Source organism: Thamnophis sirtalis, unplaced genomic scaffold (genome assembly GCF_051295495.1).
Source record: "Thamnophis sirtalis isolate CommonGarterSnake01/CBP01778 unplaced genomic scaffold, rThaSir2_p1.2 scaffold_15, whole genome shotgun sequence".
Taxonomy (NCBI): domain Eukaryota; kingdom Metazoa; phylum Chordata; class Lepidosauria; order Squamata; family Natricidae; genus Thamnophis; species Thamnophis sirtalis.
Genome location: NW_028261395.1, coordinates 39961311 through 39978813, shown reverse-complemented (window position 1 = coordinate 39978813; position 17503 = coordinate 39961311). Strand labels below are relative to the sequence as shown.

At 46.9% G+C, this 17503-nt stretch overlaps 2 protein-coding genes across 3 annotated transcripts in view; one reads left to right on the top strand and one right to left on the bottom strand.

Annotated features, from left to right (window-relative positions):
* The window catches only part of MTOR (mechanistic target of rapamycin kinase), a 78914-nt gene that overhangs the window by 31325 nt on the left and 30086 nt on the right, over nt 1–17503 (top strand). For both annotated transcript variants that reach the window (XM_087702220.1, XM_087702219.1), the window contains 4 exons: nt 13388–13463; nt 14380–14519; nt 15759–15859; nt 16602–16717. In XM_087702220.1, coding sequence (XP_087558346.1) covers nt 13388–13463; nt 14380–14519; nt 15759–15859; nt 16602–16717 — 433 coding nt within the window. The remainder of the gene's footprint in view (nt 1–13387; nt 13464–14379; nt 14520–15758; nt 15860–16601; nt 16718–17503) is intronic.
* ANGPTL7 (angiopoietin like 7) lies at nt 782–8929 on the bottom strand. The gene is made up of 5 exons (XM_014065403.2): nt 8301–8929; nt 5771–5871; nt 4403–4597; nt 2529–2727; nt 782–1336 (listed from the first exon to the last, which is right to left on the bottom strand). The coding sequence occupies exons 1-5, from the start codon at nt 8677–8679 to the stop codon at nt 1167–1169; spliced, it is 1044 nt and encodes a 347-aa protein (XP_013920878.2). The 5' UTR covers nt 8680–8929; the 3' UTR covers nt 782–1166.

Below are 17503 nucleotides of genomic sequence, written 5' to 3'. Positions count from 1 at the left end.
GAGATTTCTTTTTTTTTTTTAAACAAGAAACACAACATTGTGTGAAAAACTTACTCATGCTAAATTCTGTCCTTCCCTTTGCATAATTAGTAGACAGAGCCAAAAACCTCAGTACCAAAATATCCATCTGATATTATCCAAGGTTTTTTTTTAGGGGGAGGGGGAGAGTGTCTCCATGTCACTGGAACAAAGATTTACAGCTCTCCTTTGCCAGTAACCAAATTACCCTTTTGTAATCTCAGATTCTTCACACTGTTGACACCAGATTGTTGAAACACACATACACTGTGTTTTCCCGAAAATAAGACAGGGTCTTATTTTCTTTTAACCCTTGAAATAAGCACTTGGTCTTATTTTCAGGGATGTCTTATTGTTTTTGAAGTGCAGGAGACAGCGAGTGTGGTTACTTCATTGGCTGCTGGTGTGTTGCAATATTTTCAGGGAGGGCTTATTTTGAGGGGAGGGGTTATTTTAGCACATGCGCTCAAAAGGCCAATTGGGCTTATTATCCAGGGAGGTCTTATTGTCGGGGAGGTCTTATTATTTTTGAGGTGCAGGAGGCAACGAGTGTGGTCACCTCATTGGATGCTGGTGTGTTGCAATATTTTCAAGGAGGGCTTATTTTAGCGCATGCGCTCAAAAGGCCAATTGGGCTTATTATCCAGGGAGGCCTTATTTTTGGGGAAACAGGGTACACACCGTGTTGGTTGACATTTCCAGAAATTCTCCTTGACTGGAAGCATTTTTGTCCTGAGGGCTATATACTTGGCCTCAAACTCGGTTTTAGAATCAAGAGGATTTTTTTTTAATTATTATACTATCAGATGGGAAAGAGGCATTTGGACAGAGCACTATTTGGTTTACAACTGCAAAAAATTAAAATTAAAAAAAAACTCTAAGCGTCCGATTTCCATAAGCTTCCCATATGGAGCAATCCACTATTCCAGTCCACCAGGGAAATAAACAAAGGCAAATCTACGTTAATTCCAGGGAACAGGTGAGCATCCCGATAGAGAACATTGTTGTCAGGAAGATCCAGAGATATTCAGGTGGAGGCTGAAAGAGGCGAGCATCTGCCTTGCTACTGATGAAGGGCATCCCCCGCCTGTAAGCTCATTCTTGATATCAATGGACAGGGCTTCCCCCTTGACTCGGTTGGGGTCCCTCTAGGCCTTGAAGTCCGTGGACCGGATCTTCATCTCGACCCTCTTCAGGGAATAGAGTTTCCCACGCCAGCTGTACCAGATGATGCCATCGGTGCTTTTGTTGTGTTCATCCTTACGGTAGTAAACCCCGTTCAGGTTGGAGTCCGTGCAACAGTTGTACCAGTAGCCACCTGTTGAGAAAGATGGATGAGAAATCTTGGATGCCAATGGAGTGATCCTTCTGAAAAGGTCCTCATCTCTGAAGGTCAAGGGATTACAAAGCATCGGGGGGACGGCCGTGTCTAAACATTCCCTACCTCGACATACAACATTTCATTCAGTTATAACAGCACTGAAAAAAGGGGATTTATACCAGTTTTTCACACTCGTGACCTTTGCAACATCCCCGTGGCCACGTGATCAAAGCTCGGGAACTGGTTCATATTTATGACGGTTGCAGTGTCCCAGGGTCACCGGATTCCCCTTTTGTGATCTTATGACGAAGCAAAGTCAAGTTTTGCTTAACAGCTGTGGGACTAACTTAACAATTGCTAACAACTTGGGCAAGAAAAGTTGCAAAATGGGGCAAAACTCACTTAACAAATGTCTCATTTAGCAACATAAATTCTGGGCTCAATTGTGGTCGTACTTTGAGGAGGACCTGTATTGAAAATGATACCAATCAACTCATCCCACGTGGAGGAGGTATTTTTTCTTCCACTGCTGAATACCTGATGGAGCAGGAAGACGACTCAAAACGCTATACAGATAGTCCTCGACTTACAACAGTTCATTTAGTGACTGTCCAAAGTTACAACATCGCTGAAAAAAAGTGTAGACTGTTTTTCACACTGCAGCATCCCCATGGTCATGTGATCAAAATTCAGATGCTTGGCAACTGACTCACATTTATGATGGTTGCCGTGCCGTGGGGGGGGGGGGTGTCACGCAATCCCTTGGATTAATTTAACAACCGTGCTACTGATTTAAGAACTGCAGTGATTCACTTAACAAGGGTGGCAAGAAAACTGGTAAAATGGGGCAAAACTCGCATAACAAACGTCTCACTTAGGAGCAGAAATTCTGGGCTCAATTGTGCTCATAAGTCAAGGACTACTTGATTTATGTCAAGAGAACATAAGTTCTCTTAAGAGAAATGGGGAAAATCCAAAGAACAGAGCAATCAACACTTTGGAAGAGTTGCCCTTCTGGAATCTGAGCAAGAGACAATCAACCTGAAAACCAGGTGGAACTGGGCTACAGGACGGATGGATTTTCCTACGTAGAATTTGGGGAGGGTTCTTTAAATGCAAAGATGGACGGGGGTCCCACTTAACGAACATTGATAACAGGAAGAGGAGGAGTTTTGGGCACACGGCTGACCTTTGCGTAACTGCGCGCAGTGATCCAAGCACTTGTCGTTGTCCTTGTCCATGGTGCTGAAGGCCGTGTTGTTATGGTACCTCATGGAGTCGCGTGGCACGCTGCCACTGAAGTTGCCCAGGAACAGGCGGTAGCCGCTCAACTCATTGCCCACCTCAAAACGACTGTATTGAGCAAAAACGTTGTTGCCATCCCAGTCCTGCAGGGTAAGAAGAAAATCAAAAGGAGACACCGCTTATTTATTGTCTGTGACAATTCGTCACGGCCAACTCACCGCGGGAGAACCTGCCGTGGACAAGAGTTACACTAATATCAAAGAAACAGCAACAGCGTTTAGATTTATATACTGCTTCACATTGCTTCACAGCCCTCTCTAAGCGGTTTACAGAGTCAGCATATTGGCCCTCAACAATCTGGATCCTCATTTGACCCACCTCGGAAGGACGGAAGGTGAAATGGAATCATTAAAGAAAGGATGCAAAAGAAGGGACAGAATGAAATGTGAGTGACAAAAATGAAAATATATTTTAATTTATTTTAAGTAATTGAATGGAATTGTTAAATTGTCCTGCACCGAGTTGGCCCACGGTGAGTTGACTGTGGCAACGTGTCCCGTGGCGACTGGGCCATGGCAATTTGGCTGTGGCGAATTGTCCCATTCTGCCTTATTTATGCTTGATTCAGGGAAATATTGACCAGAAATATTGGTGTTTCACCAAGCTCTGAGGAGAGGAAGTGGCTTCTTTGTTTAATTGACGTTGTACATTTCTTTTATGCACTCAGCCACAAACGAATGTAATCTACTAACCTGAAACTAACTGTCACTCTGTGTGTTAGGCCTTAGACTGGATCATGTTTTTTTGGATTTAATAAATACAATAACATGCAATGGAACCTATACTTTTCATGCACTGCCTCCAGTTAGCCAGGGCTGCCCAAGGAAAATAGTTATGCAGCCTAATCCTGGTCTACGCTGCTTCGGTTTGATGGGACAAGACTAAACTGGCATTATTAGACCGCCTTTGGCAACCCTTCCCAGCTCCCCCAGGTCTTCTAAAGCAGGGGTCAACAACCTTTTGGACCTCAGGGATCACTAAATTCATAATTTTAAATCCTGCAGACCACTAATATGATCTGCCTAATGACTGGCTGGCTGGGTGTGGTCACTCATGTTGAGGGGTGCCTCACCGGCCTCTACTCGCCCTTCCCCTCCCAACCACTCCTTGCCTGCCCGCCGGGGCTCCTTAGGGCCCCAACAGGAAGCAGTTGCTGGAGCTAAGCAGCCATCATCAGAAAGAGTTGGCAAAACAACTCAGTTCAAATTGGATCTGACCAAAAAGGAGGCTCAGGAGAAGCACCTCACTGAGGACTAGGAGCATAGGCTTTCCAAGCAGAGGGAAGACCTGCAAGAGTGCAAGGCTAGGTACTGGCGCCTGGAGGCTCAGTGGGCTGAGATAGTCAGCCAGTTCCAGGCCATGATGCAGCCCCACTGGAATGAGGCCCTCCGGTTCTTTGCCACCAGAAGTTCTTCCCTCCAGCCTTCGCCCAAAACCCCCCACCAGGAGGCTGAAGCAGACCCCAAGTCGGAATTTCTGCCCCCCTCTGCATCAACGCAAGTGTATCCATCCCAGGGGGCGTAGTTTGAGGACTATGTAGATTTAGTGCAATATAAAAAATGCAAATGATTTTTCAGCGGACCACCAAATTCTTCTCACGGACCACCAGTTGGTGACCGCTGTTCTACAGTACTTCAACACCGAAATGCTTCTCAATGTTTTCCAAGTTCCTTTGCTCTTGAATGTTGCAAGATCCCACAGCCTCTAACCAAGCGGTCAGAGAAAAGTCGGCCGAGCAGGTGAAGCCACTGTACTTGCCTCCAGCTCCACACGCAAAATGGACGGCCTCCTGGAAAGCCGATGGATGTGCTCATTTCCCAGCCAGAAATCTCCCTGCAGGCTTCCAAACCCTTCCTTGTATTGCTTCCAATTTTGGCTGAAAGAGATCAAGCCAATTTTCCGCCTTTGGATAACAGTCCAGCCTCCCCCATCTGTCTCCATGTCACAGTATACCTGGGGAAATGAAAAGAGGGGCGTAGGAGGGATAAGGTAAGGGTCCAGGAATAAAGTATCTCTCGTCCAATCTCAGGAGCCAACAAGAAAAGGTGTTTCTCTTCAGCCAGACTGAGCCAGGCACAGGAAGCAGAGAAGGCTTCAAATTTAACTCAGTCTCTGGTCAGATTGAGATTGAGAATAACCCAACCTTGGACCTTCAGAGAGGTTGAGAACCACTCAGGCATGGCGGTAATTTACCAAGACAGTGAATATCAGTGTAACTTCATGTTTCAAGCCTATGTTCAAGCAACTCACCTACCTTTCTTGTGGAGCAAATAGCAATAGCACTTAGACTTATATACTAATTTCCAGTGCTTTCCAGCCCTCTCTAAGCGGTTTACAGCATCAGCCTCTTGCCCCCAACAATTTGGGTCCTCATTTTACCAACCTTCCGCCATGGAAGGGCAGAAGGCTGAGTCAACCTTGAACCTGATGGGATTCGAACCACTGAATTGCAGGCAGCCGGCAGGCAGCAGAAGTAACCTGCAGTACTGCACTCTAACCACTATGCTACTGTGGCTTTGCCTGGAATGGGAAGGGCACCGAAAAGTTGCATCCCATTTTGGGAAGGTGCAAAGAACAAATCGAAATGGTCGAAGCCTAATTCCATCCCATAGAGCTGTGGATGTTTTGTACGCAACTGGGAGTCCTCTTAGGATAGATAACAATTTTTATGTCTATAGGAATCCTAAACCTTGCATAAAGGCAAAAGTTTCCCCCCCCTCACACATATGTGCTAGTCGTTCCTGACTCTAGGGGACGGTGCTCATCACGGTTTCAAAGCCGAAGACGCCTCCGTGGTCATGTGGCCGGCATGACTCAACGCCGAAGGCATACGGAACGCTACTCCCTTCCCACCAAAGGTGGCCTCTATTTTTCTACTTGCACTTTTTACATGCTTTCGAACTGCTAGGTTGGCAGAAGCAACAAGCAACGGGAGCTCACTTCGTTAGGCGGCGCTAGGGATTCGAACCGCCGAACTGCCCACCTTTCTGATCGACAAAATCAGCATTTTAGCCCCTGAGCCACCCCGTCCCCCTTAAGACAGACACAGTTTTTATGCCTATAGGAGTCCTAAAGTCCATAGCTTCCTGCTTTTCCTCTCTTCCCACGGCGTGTGTAACGTCTCACCTGGAGTTCTGGACTTCCCAGAAATTCATCAGGGAGAAGTCTGTAGACTCCGGAAGATCTGTAATTCCTCTGATAAAGGGAGGAGCAGTCGTACACGGCGTCTGAACGAGAAAACCAAAGCTCAGTAGGTTGGATGATTCCCACCCGTCAGAAAAACCGAGGGCCCGTCGCTGCCTTCTTTCCCTCCAGAAAGTTGATACTACATACGGTTGCCACGTGCAAATATCTCGTCGACTTACGATTTCCGCAAATTAAAGCAAAGCCCAGCTGGGCACACAGGCAGTCCTCAACTTACAACAGTCAGTTTAGTGACCGTTCACAGTTACAATGGCACTGAGTAAAGCGACTTTTTCACGCATACGATCTTCCCAGCATCCCCATGATCACGGGATCAAAATTCAGATGTTGGGCAGGTGGTTCATATTTATGACTGTGGCTATGTCCCAAGACCACGTGACCACCTTTTGTGACCTTCCGACCAGCAAAATCAACGGGGAAGCCAGATTCACTTAACAACCGGGTTAGTAACTTATCAACTGCAGTGTTTCACTTAACAATGGGGGCGAGACAGGTCCTAAAAGGGGGCAAAATTCATTTAACGAATGTCTCATTTAACAACCGAAATTTTGGACTCAATTGTGGTCGTAAGCCAAGGACTATCTGTAAAAACGATGATTGAGATGGCTGCTGGGGTGTTTTTTCCGGTCTGATTCTATTTGTGATGTCTTTATGGACAATGAGTAAGGTTTCCCATGCATGTCATCTGGCTTTACCCATCATCTCAAATCTTGTGTCTCTGCCTCAGAAAGAAAGGGTGTGTCACCATTCTAAAGATATTTATAGGCCTTTCACTGCATTGGATATAAGCACGTACCATGTTGTGACCTAGGCTTCCCCAATAGCATGAAGCCAAGTCCTCGTCCCGATAAACCCCTTTTATTTAATTGACAGTGAATTCCTCTCCAGCCAAGTCTTTCCTCTCCCGCCGTCTTTCAAGGTAGTTCACAATTACCGACCTTTATCAGGCTTGGAGAGTGGCCAGGCCGATAACTTTCAGATGCCGCAATACTTGGCAAGATTGCAGGAATGAACTAATTGTCTCCTGCAAACTCCCCTCTCCTTTCGCTCCTCTTTTATTCCCCTATGGGAGGGGCCATTCACCATCTACCTGTGGCCTTAAGTCGACCCCTGTTCCTTAGCTGTTCTCTTCATCTGGCAACTCTCCGCTGGCAGCCACAGCTCCCAATATAAATACTAAGTATACATGCTAAACTCTCCCCCCCAAATATGTCTGTGTTTTTGTGTGTGTGTAGGATGATTTCATCCTATTTTAGACCCTTGGCAGAGGCTTAATATTGCCTGAGAAATCGACGTAATACAGTTGCCCAAGATACATAGTTAAGAGAAGGAACGAGATTCTTTTGAAATTTTGAGCTGCTGCCTGGATTCACTAGCCTTGGAGTCATAAAGAAAAACCAATAGTGCTTTGAAACGTTGGGCGAGGGTTGAGGGAGTAGCTAGTAATTAAATTGGTCTGGATTTCAACATTATAAAATGGCTCTGAAAGGAAGCTTGACACCTGTTTTTTTTAAATCAATACTGTTGTGGCCAGCAGAGCTGGCGGCAGACTCAGACAGTGAGGAGGTTGGGGAGGAACATGGGCCAGTCCTGGAGTCTGGGGAAGGCTCTGATGAGGGCTCTGTGTCGGAGGCAGAGAGGGGGCCAGGGCCATCTGACAGTTATCAGCTGCCTTCGGAGTTGGATATCAGTGGGGCAGAAGAACAGCTGGAGCTTGTTCCCGATGTGCGCATATACAGAGCTGCCAAGAGAAGGGAACAACTAAGGAACAAGGGTCAGCTCGGGAGTAAAGGCACAGGTAGACGGTGAATGGCCCCTCCTATAAAGGATAACACTTTCGGTGAAGGGCTGTGTTTAGGGTTTATGCTCCCCAGCCCTGCTAGTTGAATGGGGCGAGTAGTTTTATTTAGGCTAGCAACAAACTAAAGAAAGAGGCTGAAACTTCTTGGGTGAATTCCTCACCTGTTCCAGAAGATGGGAATTCTCCCAAAAGTTCAGGCTCCTCAGTGCTCTCTGAGCTTGCTTGTTTTCTTGCAGACGTTTCATTTCCCTAACTAGGTAACGTCATCAGTGTTTGTAAGGAGTGCTGCTTGCTGTCAGTTTATATTCTGGTGGCTTGCCTTGTTCGGGAGCTGGTCTTAAGAGATTCTTTTTTGGACTGTTTACTCTTTGGCAGTTTCTTGATTGAGGCATTGCTTGCTTGATTTTTGGTCTGCTCAGAGAGCACCAACTCAACCCTGAGCTATAAATATTCTCCTTTATTAGTTCAGGCTTCACTCGGCTTCAGAATAAACGCCCGTACAATGGAGTTCTTCCTTAAGATTCATCTAAGTCTCTCAGTCCTTCCCCTTCCCCTCCTCCCAGTTATATTTTATACATTCCCGGGAGTCAAGCTCTGAGGCTACTCCGTCAGCATTAGCCAGGGGAAGGGGAGGGGGGAGCCTTTCCTTACCTGTGGACGTTTGGGTGACCGTCTGAGCCGCCTGAAGCTGCACAATGTCGAGCTGGGAATTCACCTCCGAATACTTCCCTTCCACGTCGTCGAGGCGGGCGCCCATCAGCTTGACGCTCCCTTCCAGGGCCATCACCTGCGTGACGGCATGCCCCAGGACGTCGTCCTGCTTCTTGCTCATCTCCTCTAGCAAGGAGGAGAGATTGGCCACTTGGACCTTCAGCTTCTTTAGCTCTTCGCAACATCCGGGGCTCTTGCTGTTCTTGCTCACCCCGGTTTTCTTGGGGAGGGTTTGCAGCCACGCTGGGTATATAGTCAAAGAGAGGGTTAGGGCACATAAGCTAGCCAGTTGAGGGCTGAAGGTGGCGTGCATGATCATGGCTCTCTCTCTCTCTCTCTTTCTCTCTCTCTCTCTCTTCCTCTCTCCTCCCTCTCCTCTCTAGTTCCAAATAACTCCTAAAAAACCCCAAGCCCCCCACGTCCTGTCAATTCAGGGCCCTTCCACCCATGTGTTGGAATTGCACTGGAACAGAGGTTTTGTCCGAATCAGAGCTTTTCCTCTGCAGTGCTGCCTCTTAACAAGTCAGTTGTCTTGTGCTTGCTAAAAGAGGCCGTGTGTGTGTGTGTGTGTGTGTTTGTGTGCGTCTCCTCCTTACCCCCATTTTAAATATTTGTGGCTCCTGGCTATCTCCACCCCTTGCAGCCATCCGGAGCCCTCCCATTTCATTCTGCCCATCGTGGGCGAAACTAGAGAAACCGAGAGGGCGGAATATTTTGTTTTCATTACGAAGAGTTTGGAACTCGCCTTTCTTAGTTGGGTTATTTTCTCAGGTGGGAGAAAAGGATTGGTGGGGGGAAACCACAATTGTTTTCACGGGGAAAAATGCCCCATTGGATTGCTGCCTTCCCAACGATTAATCTCTGGCGCGTTGAAGACCATAACAGGATTTGATGTCCCGTAAAGGAAAGAAGTCCAGCAAATGTCATGGTTTGGCAATAGTTTGTCACACCCCTCTTCCGTTGATCGCATCTCTGGCGATCTTATTGGGAGATTATGAGGTCCTTTTGTGGGGGTATCTTGCCCTTGATGGATACAAATATCAAGATGGGAAGAAAAATGACTTATATTGTTTGGTGCACTCTTTTGTTAAAAAAAAAAAAAAGTACCTATGAGTGCGTAGCTCAAAAGGTATAAATCACACACTGAGCAGGATGAGTTTCATCAACATCCGTGCCTCTTTTGCAAAGCAGAACATTACGAAGATAACACTAATTTCCATGCAACATCGACTAATCTAGAGAGCATCAAAAAGGAGGCTACAAAACGGCAACATATTGCTTCTCTCTCTCCCCCCCCCTCTCTCTCCCTCCCTCCCTCTCTCCCTCCCTCTCTCTCTCTCTCTCTTTTCCCCTGCTCCCTTCCCTGGAATTTCAGAGTAAAATCACTTGAGTTCAGTCAAGTTTGAAGTCTATAAAGCATTTCCTCTCCTTCTCCCTTTGACAAGTTACAAAATGAAACAGCCACGCTCCACAGCCAGACAGCCCAGGGCAGGGAGCAGCAATCGTAGAGGAAAGGTGTGTGTGTGTGTGTGTGTGTGTGTGTGTGTGTGTGTGTGTGTGTGTGTGTGTGTGTGTGTGGAGGGGGAGGAAGGAAGGATAACAGCCTATTTGTCAGAAGGCGTTGAAAAGAGATAGAGTCGCAGGTAATGAATCGCCCACACAAGCAGAGTTGAGATGCTCGAAGCTGTCAAGCCGAACATGACAGCCATTCATCACTTTTATAGCAGGTTGTTGATTCTCCTTCTTAAGAAGGAAAGCATCTTTACTCACTCCCAAGGGACCACGGGGGTTTATTGCCCACAGCCATATTTCAGGCAGAACAAACACAACTTGCTGTTGCATTAATAACAAGTCACTAAAAGACAGCTGAGGAACTACAAAAAAACCCTCCAAACCCTGTTCTTTCAAATGCGGAGTGGATAACTGAGCGAATAGAAGAGCCGAGGTGGCGCAGTGGTTAGAATGCAGTACTGCAGGCTACTTCAGCTGACTGCTAGGGCAGTTCGAATCCCACCAGGCTCAAGGTTGGCTCAGCCTTCCATCCTTCCGAGGTGGGTAAAATGAGGACCCAGATTGTTGGGGGCAAGAGGCTGACACTCTAAACCGCTTAGAGAGGGCTGTAAAGCACTGTGAAGCGGTATATACGTCTTAAGTGCTATTGCTATTCCTTCCTTCTTTCCTTCCACCCATCCGTCCATCGTGCACAGTGGTTAGAATGCAGTATTGCAGACTAACTCTGCCCACTGCCAGGAGTTCGATCCTGAGCAGCTCAAGGTTGACTGAGCCTTCCATCCTTCCGAGGTGGGTCAAAGGAGGAACCAGATTGTTAGAAAGGGCAAATGGGCTGACTTTGTAAACCGCTTAGAGAGGGCTGTAAAAGTGCTATAAGTCTAAGTGCTATTGCTATAACTGAGGTCTTGTCATCCTCATGCTGGCGCCTTCTCTACAAAGGCTCCCAATCTGAGCTTGTGGATCCAGGTACTCCTAATAACTGAACCTGGCTAGCAAAACATAAGAGAGAAAATCTTGGATCCGCTGAGCTGAGCTGAGCTGAGCTGGATGCATGGATGACCTCCTAATATGAGTGACGAGATCCATCAGACCAAGAGGAACTTTTGGGGGTCAGAAGGAGGAAAGAGGTGGGAACGAGGGAGCAGTGCCATCATTTTTTTTTAATCTCTCTGCTGTTTACTCCAGACAGATGCTTAATTTAGGAGGGTGTATAGTTGCAGCTGAAACACACACTCGCTCGAAACAGGTCATCCTCAACTTACGACCACCATTGAGGCCAAATTTTCTGTTGTTAAAAAGACAGCTTTTAAGCTGATTTCCCTCCCACCCCTTTTATGACTTTTCTTGCCACAGTTGTTAAGTTAGTAACCCGGTTGTTAAGTGAATCTAGCTTCCCCACTGCCTTTGCTTGCCAGAAGTCCACAAAAGGGAATCACTGTTGCGGTTTGCCAGCAGATCTGGCAGCAGACTCGGACAGTGGGGAGGTTGGGGAAGAACATGGGCCAGTCCTGGAGTCTGGGGAAGGCTCTGATGAGGGCTCTGTGTCGGAGGCAGAGGGGGGGGGGAAGGGCCGTCTGACAGTTATCAGCTGCCTTCGGAGTTGGAGATCAGTGGGGCAGAAGAACAGCTGGAGCCTGTTCCCGATGTGTGCATATGCAGAGCTGCCAAGAGAAGGGAACAACTAAGGAACAAGGGTCAACTCGGGAGTAAAGGCACAGGTGAACAGTGAATGCCCCCCCCCCCCAGGAAATAAAAGAGGATCAAAAGGGGAGGAGAGCTTGCAGGAGACCATTAGTTCGCTTCATTAGGGTGAAGATCCATCCCTGACTTCTTGCCAAGTAACTGCTGCTACAGCCCGGCGTTTGGAAGATATCAGCCTGGCAGCTCTCCAAGCCTGATCAAAGTCTGCAGTTGTGAAATTTCTTGGAAGACTATTGGCTGGGACTTTGCTGGAGAGGAATTCCCCTTAAACTAAATAAAAGGGGTTTTATCGGGACGAGGAGTTGGCTTCGTGATCTTAGGAAGCCTAGTTCAGAACAATCACATCACACACACACACACATACACACACAAAGGACATTGCAACTGTCATAAATATGAGTCGGTGGCCATGCATCTGAATTTTCCTGGAGTCTGGGGAAATAAGTAAATCTTTATTACAGTCAAAGACCACAATACTCATTAGTTTTTACAATATGTTACAAAAGAACTGACATTAAGATATAATTAAAAAGTATTGACGTTAAAAGTGGAAAATAACATACATGTTCTCAGATTGTTCGGGTCCCTCCCTGGTTTACCTGGGTGCAACGCTGTTATGTATAGGAGTAAATACAATGGTCCAAAGATTGTTAGAGATAAATGTCCAGATAATTGGTACAAGATGACAACTGTACTTCTGTAGCCAATTTTATTTTCTTATGGACATTGCAGCAGCACAGAACTTTGTCACTGCATACGTGGTAACCGGGTTAGTGTCCTGGAGGAGAAAGTCTAGATAAAACTTGTCTGCCCTCCCTGGCAATCTCTCTAATAAGGGGAAAATATATGCAGACCTACAAACTCTGTATAGCTCGCAGTGTAATAGAACATGCCTGATATTTTACGCTGACCCGGTCAGCTTTGGGAAATCAGCACCTCACCACCACCAGTCCCCACCCCGGGGTGCTGGTGATTTATTTTGAAGAGAGAATTGAGATGATGTCAGCATTCCAAATATCATGCAGAATTAAGAGTCCAAGGCAAAACTATCTTCAAAGTTCCAATTTAATAAGACAGACATGTTGGCAACAAACTGTGGAAATCCCAAATCTGAAAACTTGCTGGGATTCCACCCAGTTGAAAGTTCATGATCTTATCCCCACACCCATAAATCCATCACATGGTCCAATCCTCTTCGGCCATGCTGGCATCTCCACCCAGCTGGTTCCGGTCAGATGCAGAGGTGCGGAGACAAAGGATGACCTTGGGCTTCTAGAAAGGAATGACAACAACACATTCCACAATTCTACTCCTTTCTATTCCCCCCTCCCAACTACTACACTAATGAAACAGCATAGGAAAATAATAGAAAGTGTGGCAGGCTAAAGATCCTAAAAAAGGAACATAACTGCAGGCCTGACATCTAATTAACACGACCCCCACATTTGTGGCTGGTGTTTTTGTAGCGGACGACAGACAGGGCCTTCTCAGTTATGGCACCCCAGTAATTTGGGGAGGGGGGTGGCTTTTCATGCATCATTGTTTTTTCCTATGCCTTTATAGTTTAACTATGAGGAACACCCTAAAACAGCTGTTAATTTTTATTTTCATTTGTTTTGCTTTGGTCCACTGTTGCTGAATAAAACCTTGCTTTCCATAATTGTTTCTTAACATGAGAAGATGCTGAGGAATGAGTTCCATTAAATAAAACCAAACATTACAAAAATCCGCGTCTCCCAATCTTAAATATTTATTAGTTTTATAACAGAAATGACTCCTGATCCTTCTCCCCCACCCCCCTTTTCTCTTTGCAGCATAAATAATAAACTGCAGCAACCGGAAGCCGCATCTGGGGTGCTGGAATACGCCATGAAGCATTTTGGGGAGCTGGTAAGCGATCCCTCTGTTTTTGCCCATCGGCTTTGTGCGTTTGGAAGCCTCCCGTCTCACGTGGAGGGACTGCGTGTGCGGCTGGATCCTGGGGAGGAATCCACGGCTTGGCAACTGTCACATCAGGAACTGCCAAAGGGCTAAATCAAAAAGGCCGGAGCCTGCATGGGGCCAGGGACACAAAAATCAAAAAAGGAGGGGGGGGGTGTAGAAAAAAAAAAGCTTTTGTATTCTTATTGTTTTTATTACAAGTGAAATTCCTTAAAAATTAGCAGAAACAGGAAGAGTCGGGCAGCACTTTTTCAAACTCACACATGATAAACATGCTGACAAGAGTCTTATTGTTTTATTTTGTGTGTTATTAATGTAGTGCTTAATTGTTGCGTTTGAGTTGCAGCTCACAAAAACGCTACCAAATGCATTGTGCTGCTGGGCGTCATCTAAATATTGGAGGCAATCTAGGTATCCTTTTTCCAAACTTTAGATGCCTTCTTCAAAAAGGATAAGTAGGTAGGAAGTGGATTTTTTTTTTTATTCCAAAAGGGGAAAATTTGGGGCTTCATTTGTGAAAAGTCTGCCTTAATGCTGAATTACAATCCACTTCTAAAAGGGAAATTTTCTGAGATGAGAACAGTGTTTCTCAGAAGCCTCAACGCCCAGAATTCTCCAGCCATGTTGAAGCCCACCCCAGTCTAAGTCTAAAGTTGCTAAGGTTGAGAAATACTTGGCTTAGGGCAGCTAAACAAAATGGCAGAGACCCCTTTCTGCGGTATTTCCCCACCGCTTTAGCTTCAGAAGGAATTCCAATAGGTTCATTTCAGTTGGGCTGCCCCATTGCCAATGGTTGCTGTGTGCCAGTTGGGGATATTCTGCATTTTATCCACCACCACCCCCATTTCCTGGCCCCTCCTTCTAGGAAATCCAGGCCACCTGGTACGAGAAGCTGCACGAATGGGAAGATGCCCTTGTGGCCTATGACAAAAAGATGGACACCAACAAGGATGACCCGGAGCTGATGCTTGGCCGCATGCGTTGCCTGGAAGCCTTGGGGGAATGGTAAGAGCCCAGTGATGTGCTTTGCTCTTGGGAGCTTCTGCTGAGGCCACAAATGGAATGCTGCATCCAGTTCTGGTCACCACAATGTAAAAAGAATGTTCTTAAGACTCTAGAACAGGGGTCCTCAGACTTTTTAAACAAGGGGCCAATGCACAGTCCCTCACTGTTGGGGGGCTGGACCAGCTGGGTGGGCGTGGTCATGTGACTGGGCGGGCATGGCCAATTTAGCAGTCCAAACAATACAGAAAAAAATTAAACTTTAATTTGTTTTGCTCCTGGAGGTGGAAAGCAGGTTAGTGAAGGGATGTAGCTGCCTTGAGGTGTATATGAGGGACTTCTATTTGTATGTGTGTCCCTCCATCCCTCCCTCTCTCTCTCTCTAGAGACCAGGGAGTCCAAAAACAGGCCTGTTTTTGGCCTCCAGAGATCTCCACATATCCCATTTTTGGCCTCCAGAAGGCAGGTGGGGGCCTGCGGGTAGGTGATGTGATGTGAGAGAGGCAGCCTTGTGGTCCCCCGCAGGCCGGATTAATGGTTTTGGCCGGCTGTATCTGGCCCACGGACTGTAGTTTGAGAACCCCGATCTAGAAAGAGTGCAGAGAAGAGCAACCAAGATGATTAGGGGACTGGAGGCTAAAACATACAAAGAATAGTTGCTGGAACTGGGCAGGGCTAGTTTAGTGAAGAGAAGGACCAGGGGAGACAGGAGAGCAGCCTTCCAATATTTGAGGGGTTGCCACAGAGAGAGGGGGGGGGGAGGTCAAGCTATTCTCCAAAGCCCCCGAAGGCCAGACAAGGCATAATAATGGATGGAAACTGAACAAGGAGAGATTCAACCTGGAAATAAGGAGCCGTTTCCTGGTAGTGAGAACAATCAATCAACAGAATGGCTTCCCTCCAGAAGTTGTGGGTGCTCCTTCACTGGAGGCTTTCAGGAACAGATTGGACAGCCACCTGTCAGAAATGATATAGGGCCTCGTGCCTGAGCAGTGGGGTTGCATTAGAAGACCTCCAAGGTCCCTTCTTCCAACTCTGTTATTCTGCCCTTCCTTGGAAGTCTCTTTCCACAGGCTCTTTATTTCAAGCAGTGTTTCTCACCCTGGCCACCTTTAAGACGTGTGGATTTCAGCTCACCAGAATCGCTTTGAACAGTGAGATGGGTGAAATATAAATGTAGTAATAAAATCAATTTGGGGTTTTTCTGCTGGGTTTATAACTCTCGTGTCTCTTGGGCTCTAGGGGGCAGCTGCATCAGCAGTGCTGTGAGAAATGGACTTTGGTGAATGATGAAACACAAGCCAAAATGGCAAGGATGGCGGCGGCGGCAGCTTGGGGCTTAGGTGAGACTGTCCACCTCACCTTTTGCTCTTTGAGGGTCTTCCGGGGAGGAATCCCTGGGGTTCACGCTTGGCCAAGGCAGCCTTGCAGAGGCAGTCCCACATCTGGCTAGGCCAAAGGGGCTTTCTCATACTATTTAGATCAGTGTTTCTCAACCTTGTCAACTTGAAGATGTCTGGACTTCAAGTCCCAGAATTCCCCAGCCAGCAAATGCTGGCTGGGGAATTCTGGGACTTGAAGTCCAGACATCTTCAAGTTGACAGGGTTGACAAACACTGCTTTAGATGTTCTCCTTGCATCGTCCCGAGCCATGAGATCAAACAATATCCCAGCTTCTCTCTTCGGCTGGCATTAAATGGTCATGAGCCTCAGTGGTGCAGTACTGTAGGCTCCTTCTGCTGACTGCCGGCTGATTGCGATTTGGCGGTTCGAATCTCACCAGGCTCAAGATGGACTCAGCCTTCCATCTTTCCGAGGTGATTCAAATGAGGACCCAGATTGTTGGGGCCAAGAGGCTGATTCTGTAAACCACTTAGAGAGGGCTGTAAAGGCACTGTGAAGCAGTATATAATTCTAAGTGCTAGTGATATGAATTTTGCAGGCACAGGTGAAAAGTCTGAACAACCCAAAATTCGGCATGAACAAAGCTTAGGATGCAACATGAATAGACAGCTGTGGGATTTTGACCCAACCAGATCCTCCCATTGGCTCAAGCTGGGCTGTTTTCTTTCTGACTTTCCTCAGGGCAGTGGGACAGCATGGAAGAGTACACCTGCATGATCCCAAGGGACACCCATGATGGCGCCTTCTACCGGGCAGTCCTGGCTCTCCATCAGGACCTCTTCTCTCTGGCCCAGCAGGTATTTCCTAAAGTTTGCCAGCCCTGTTTGGGATTTGGGGGACATTCCTTCTTTTGAACCACATCCTAACCTGTCATGTGTCTGTGGTTGGCAACCTGCAGTTGTTGTTGTTGTTGTTGTTGTTGTTTTACTAGCCACCTGCTTTATATCAGTATAATGAGCTTCCAAGATCCTAATGGTCTATTTATCCAGATCATTGAACTCGAGAGCCCTAAAGAAACATTAGACAACTGCAGTGTTCATCTGTCACTTAGCATCTGAATGCTCTCTTGTATTTTGCTGAGGCAGACCATCCATTCATCCCTCCATCCCTCCCTCCCTCCACCCACCCACCCACCCACCCACCCACCCACCCACCCACCCACCCATCCATCCATCCATCCATCCATCCATCCATCCATCCATATGCTAAACAGAATAACAGAGTTGGAAGGGACCTTGGAGGTCTTCCAGTCCAACCCCATGCTCAAGCAGGCGATCCTACACTATTTTAGACAAATGGCTGTCCAGTCTCTTCTTAAAAGCCTCCAGTGTTGGAGCATCTGCAACTTCTGTCCCACTGCTTCATTGTTCCGTTAGGAAATTTCTCCTTAGTTCTAGGTTGCTTCTCCTCTTGATTAGTTTCCATCCATTTGCTTCTTTTCCTGGCTTCAGGTGCTTTGCTAAAGAGGTTGACACCCTCTTCTCTGTGGCAGCAGCCCCTTAAATATTCATCATTCATTGGCATCCTTCAGTCTCAAAAGACTGTGGTCTTGTGCTCTGGAAAAGAGGTCCTAACCCAGTATC

What these genes read in the sequence shown, in the direction of transcription:
- ANGPTL7 (XM_014065403.2), bottom strand. Translation starts at nt 8,679, where the DNA reads ATGATCATGCACGCCACCTTCAGCCCTCAACTGGCTAGCTTATGTGCC. An exon ending in GGTCACCCAAACGTCCACAG is followed by an intron (nt 5,872 to 8,300) that starts GTAAGGAAAGGC and finishes TTTCTCGTTCAG; the next exon opens with ACGCCGTGTACGACTGCTCC. An exon ending in TTTTGCGTGTGGAGCTGGAG is followed by an intron (nt 2,728 to 4,402) that starts GCAAGTACAGTG and finishes CTTACCCTGCAG; the next exon opens with GACTGGGATGGCAACAACGT.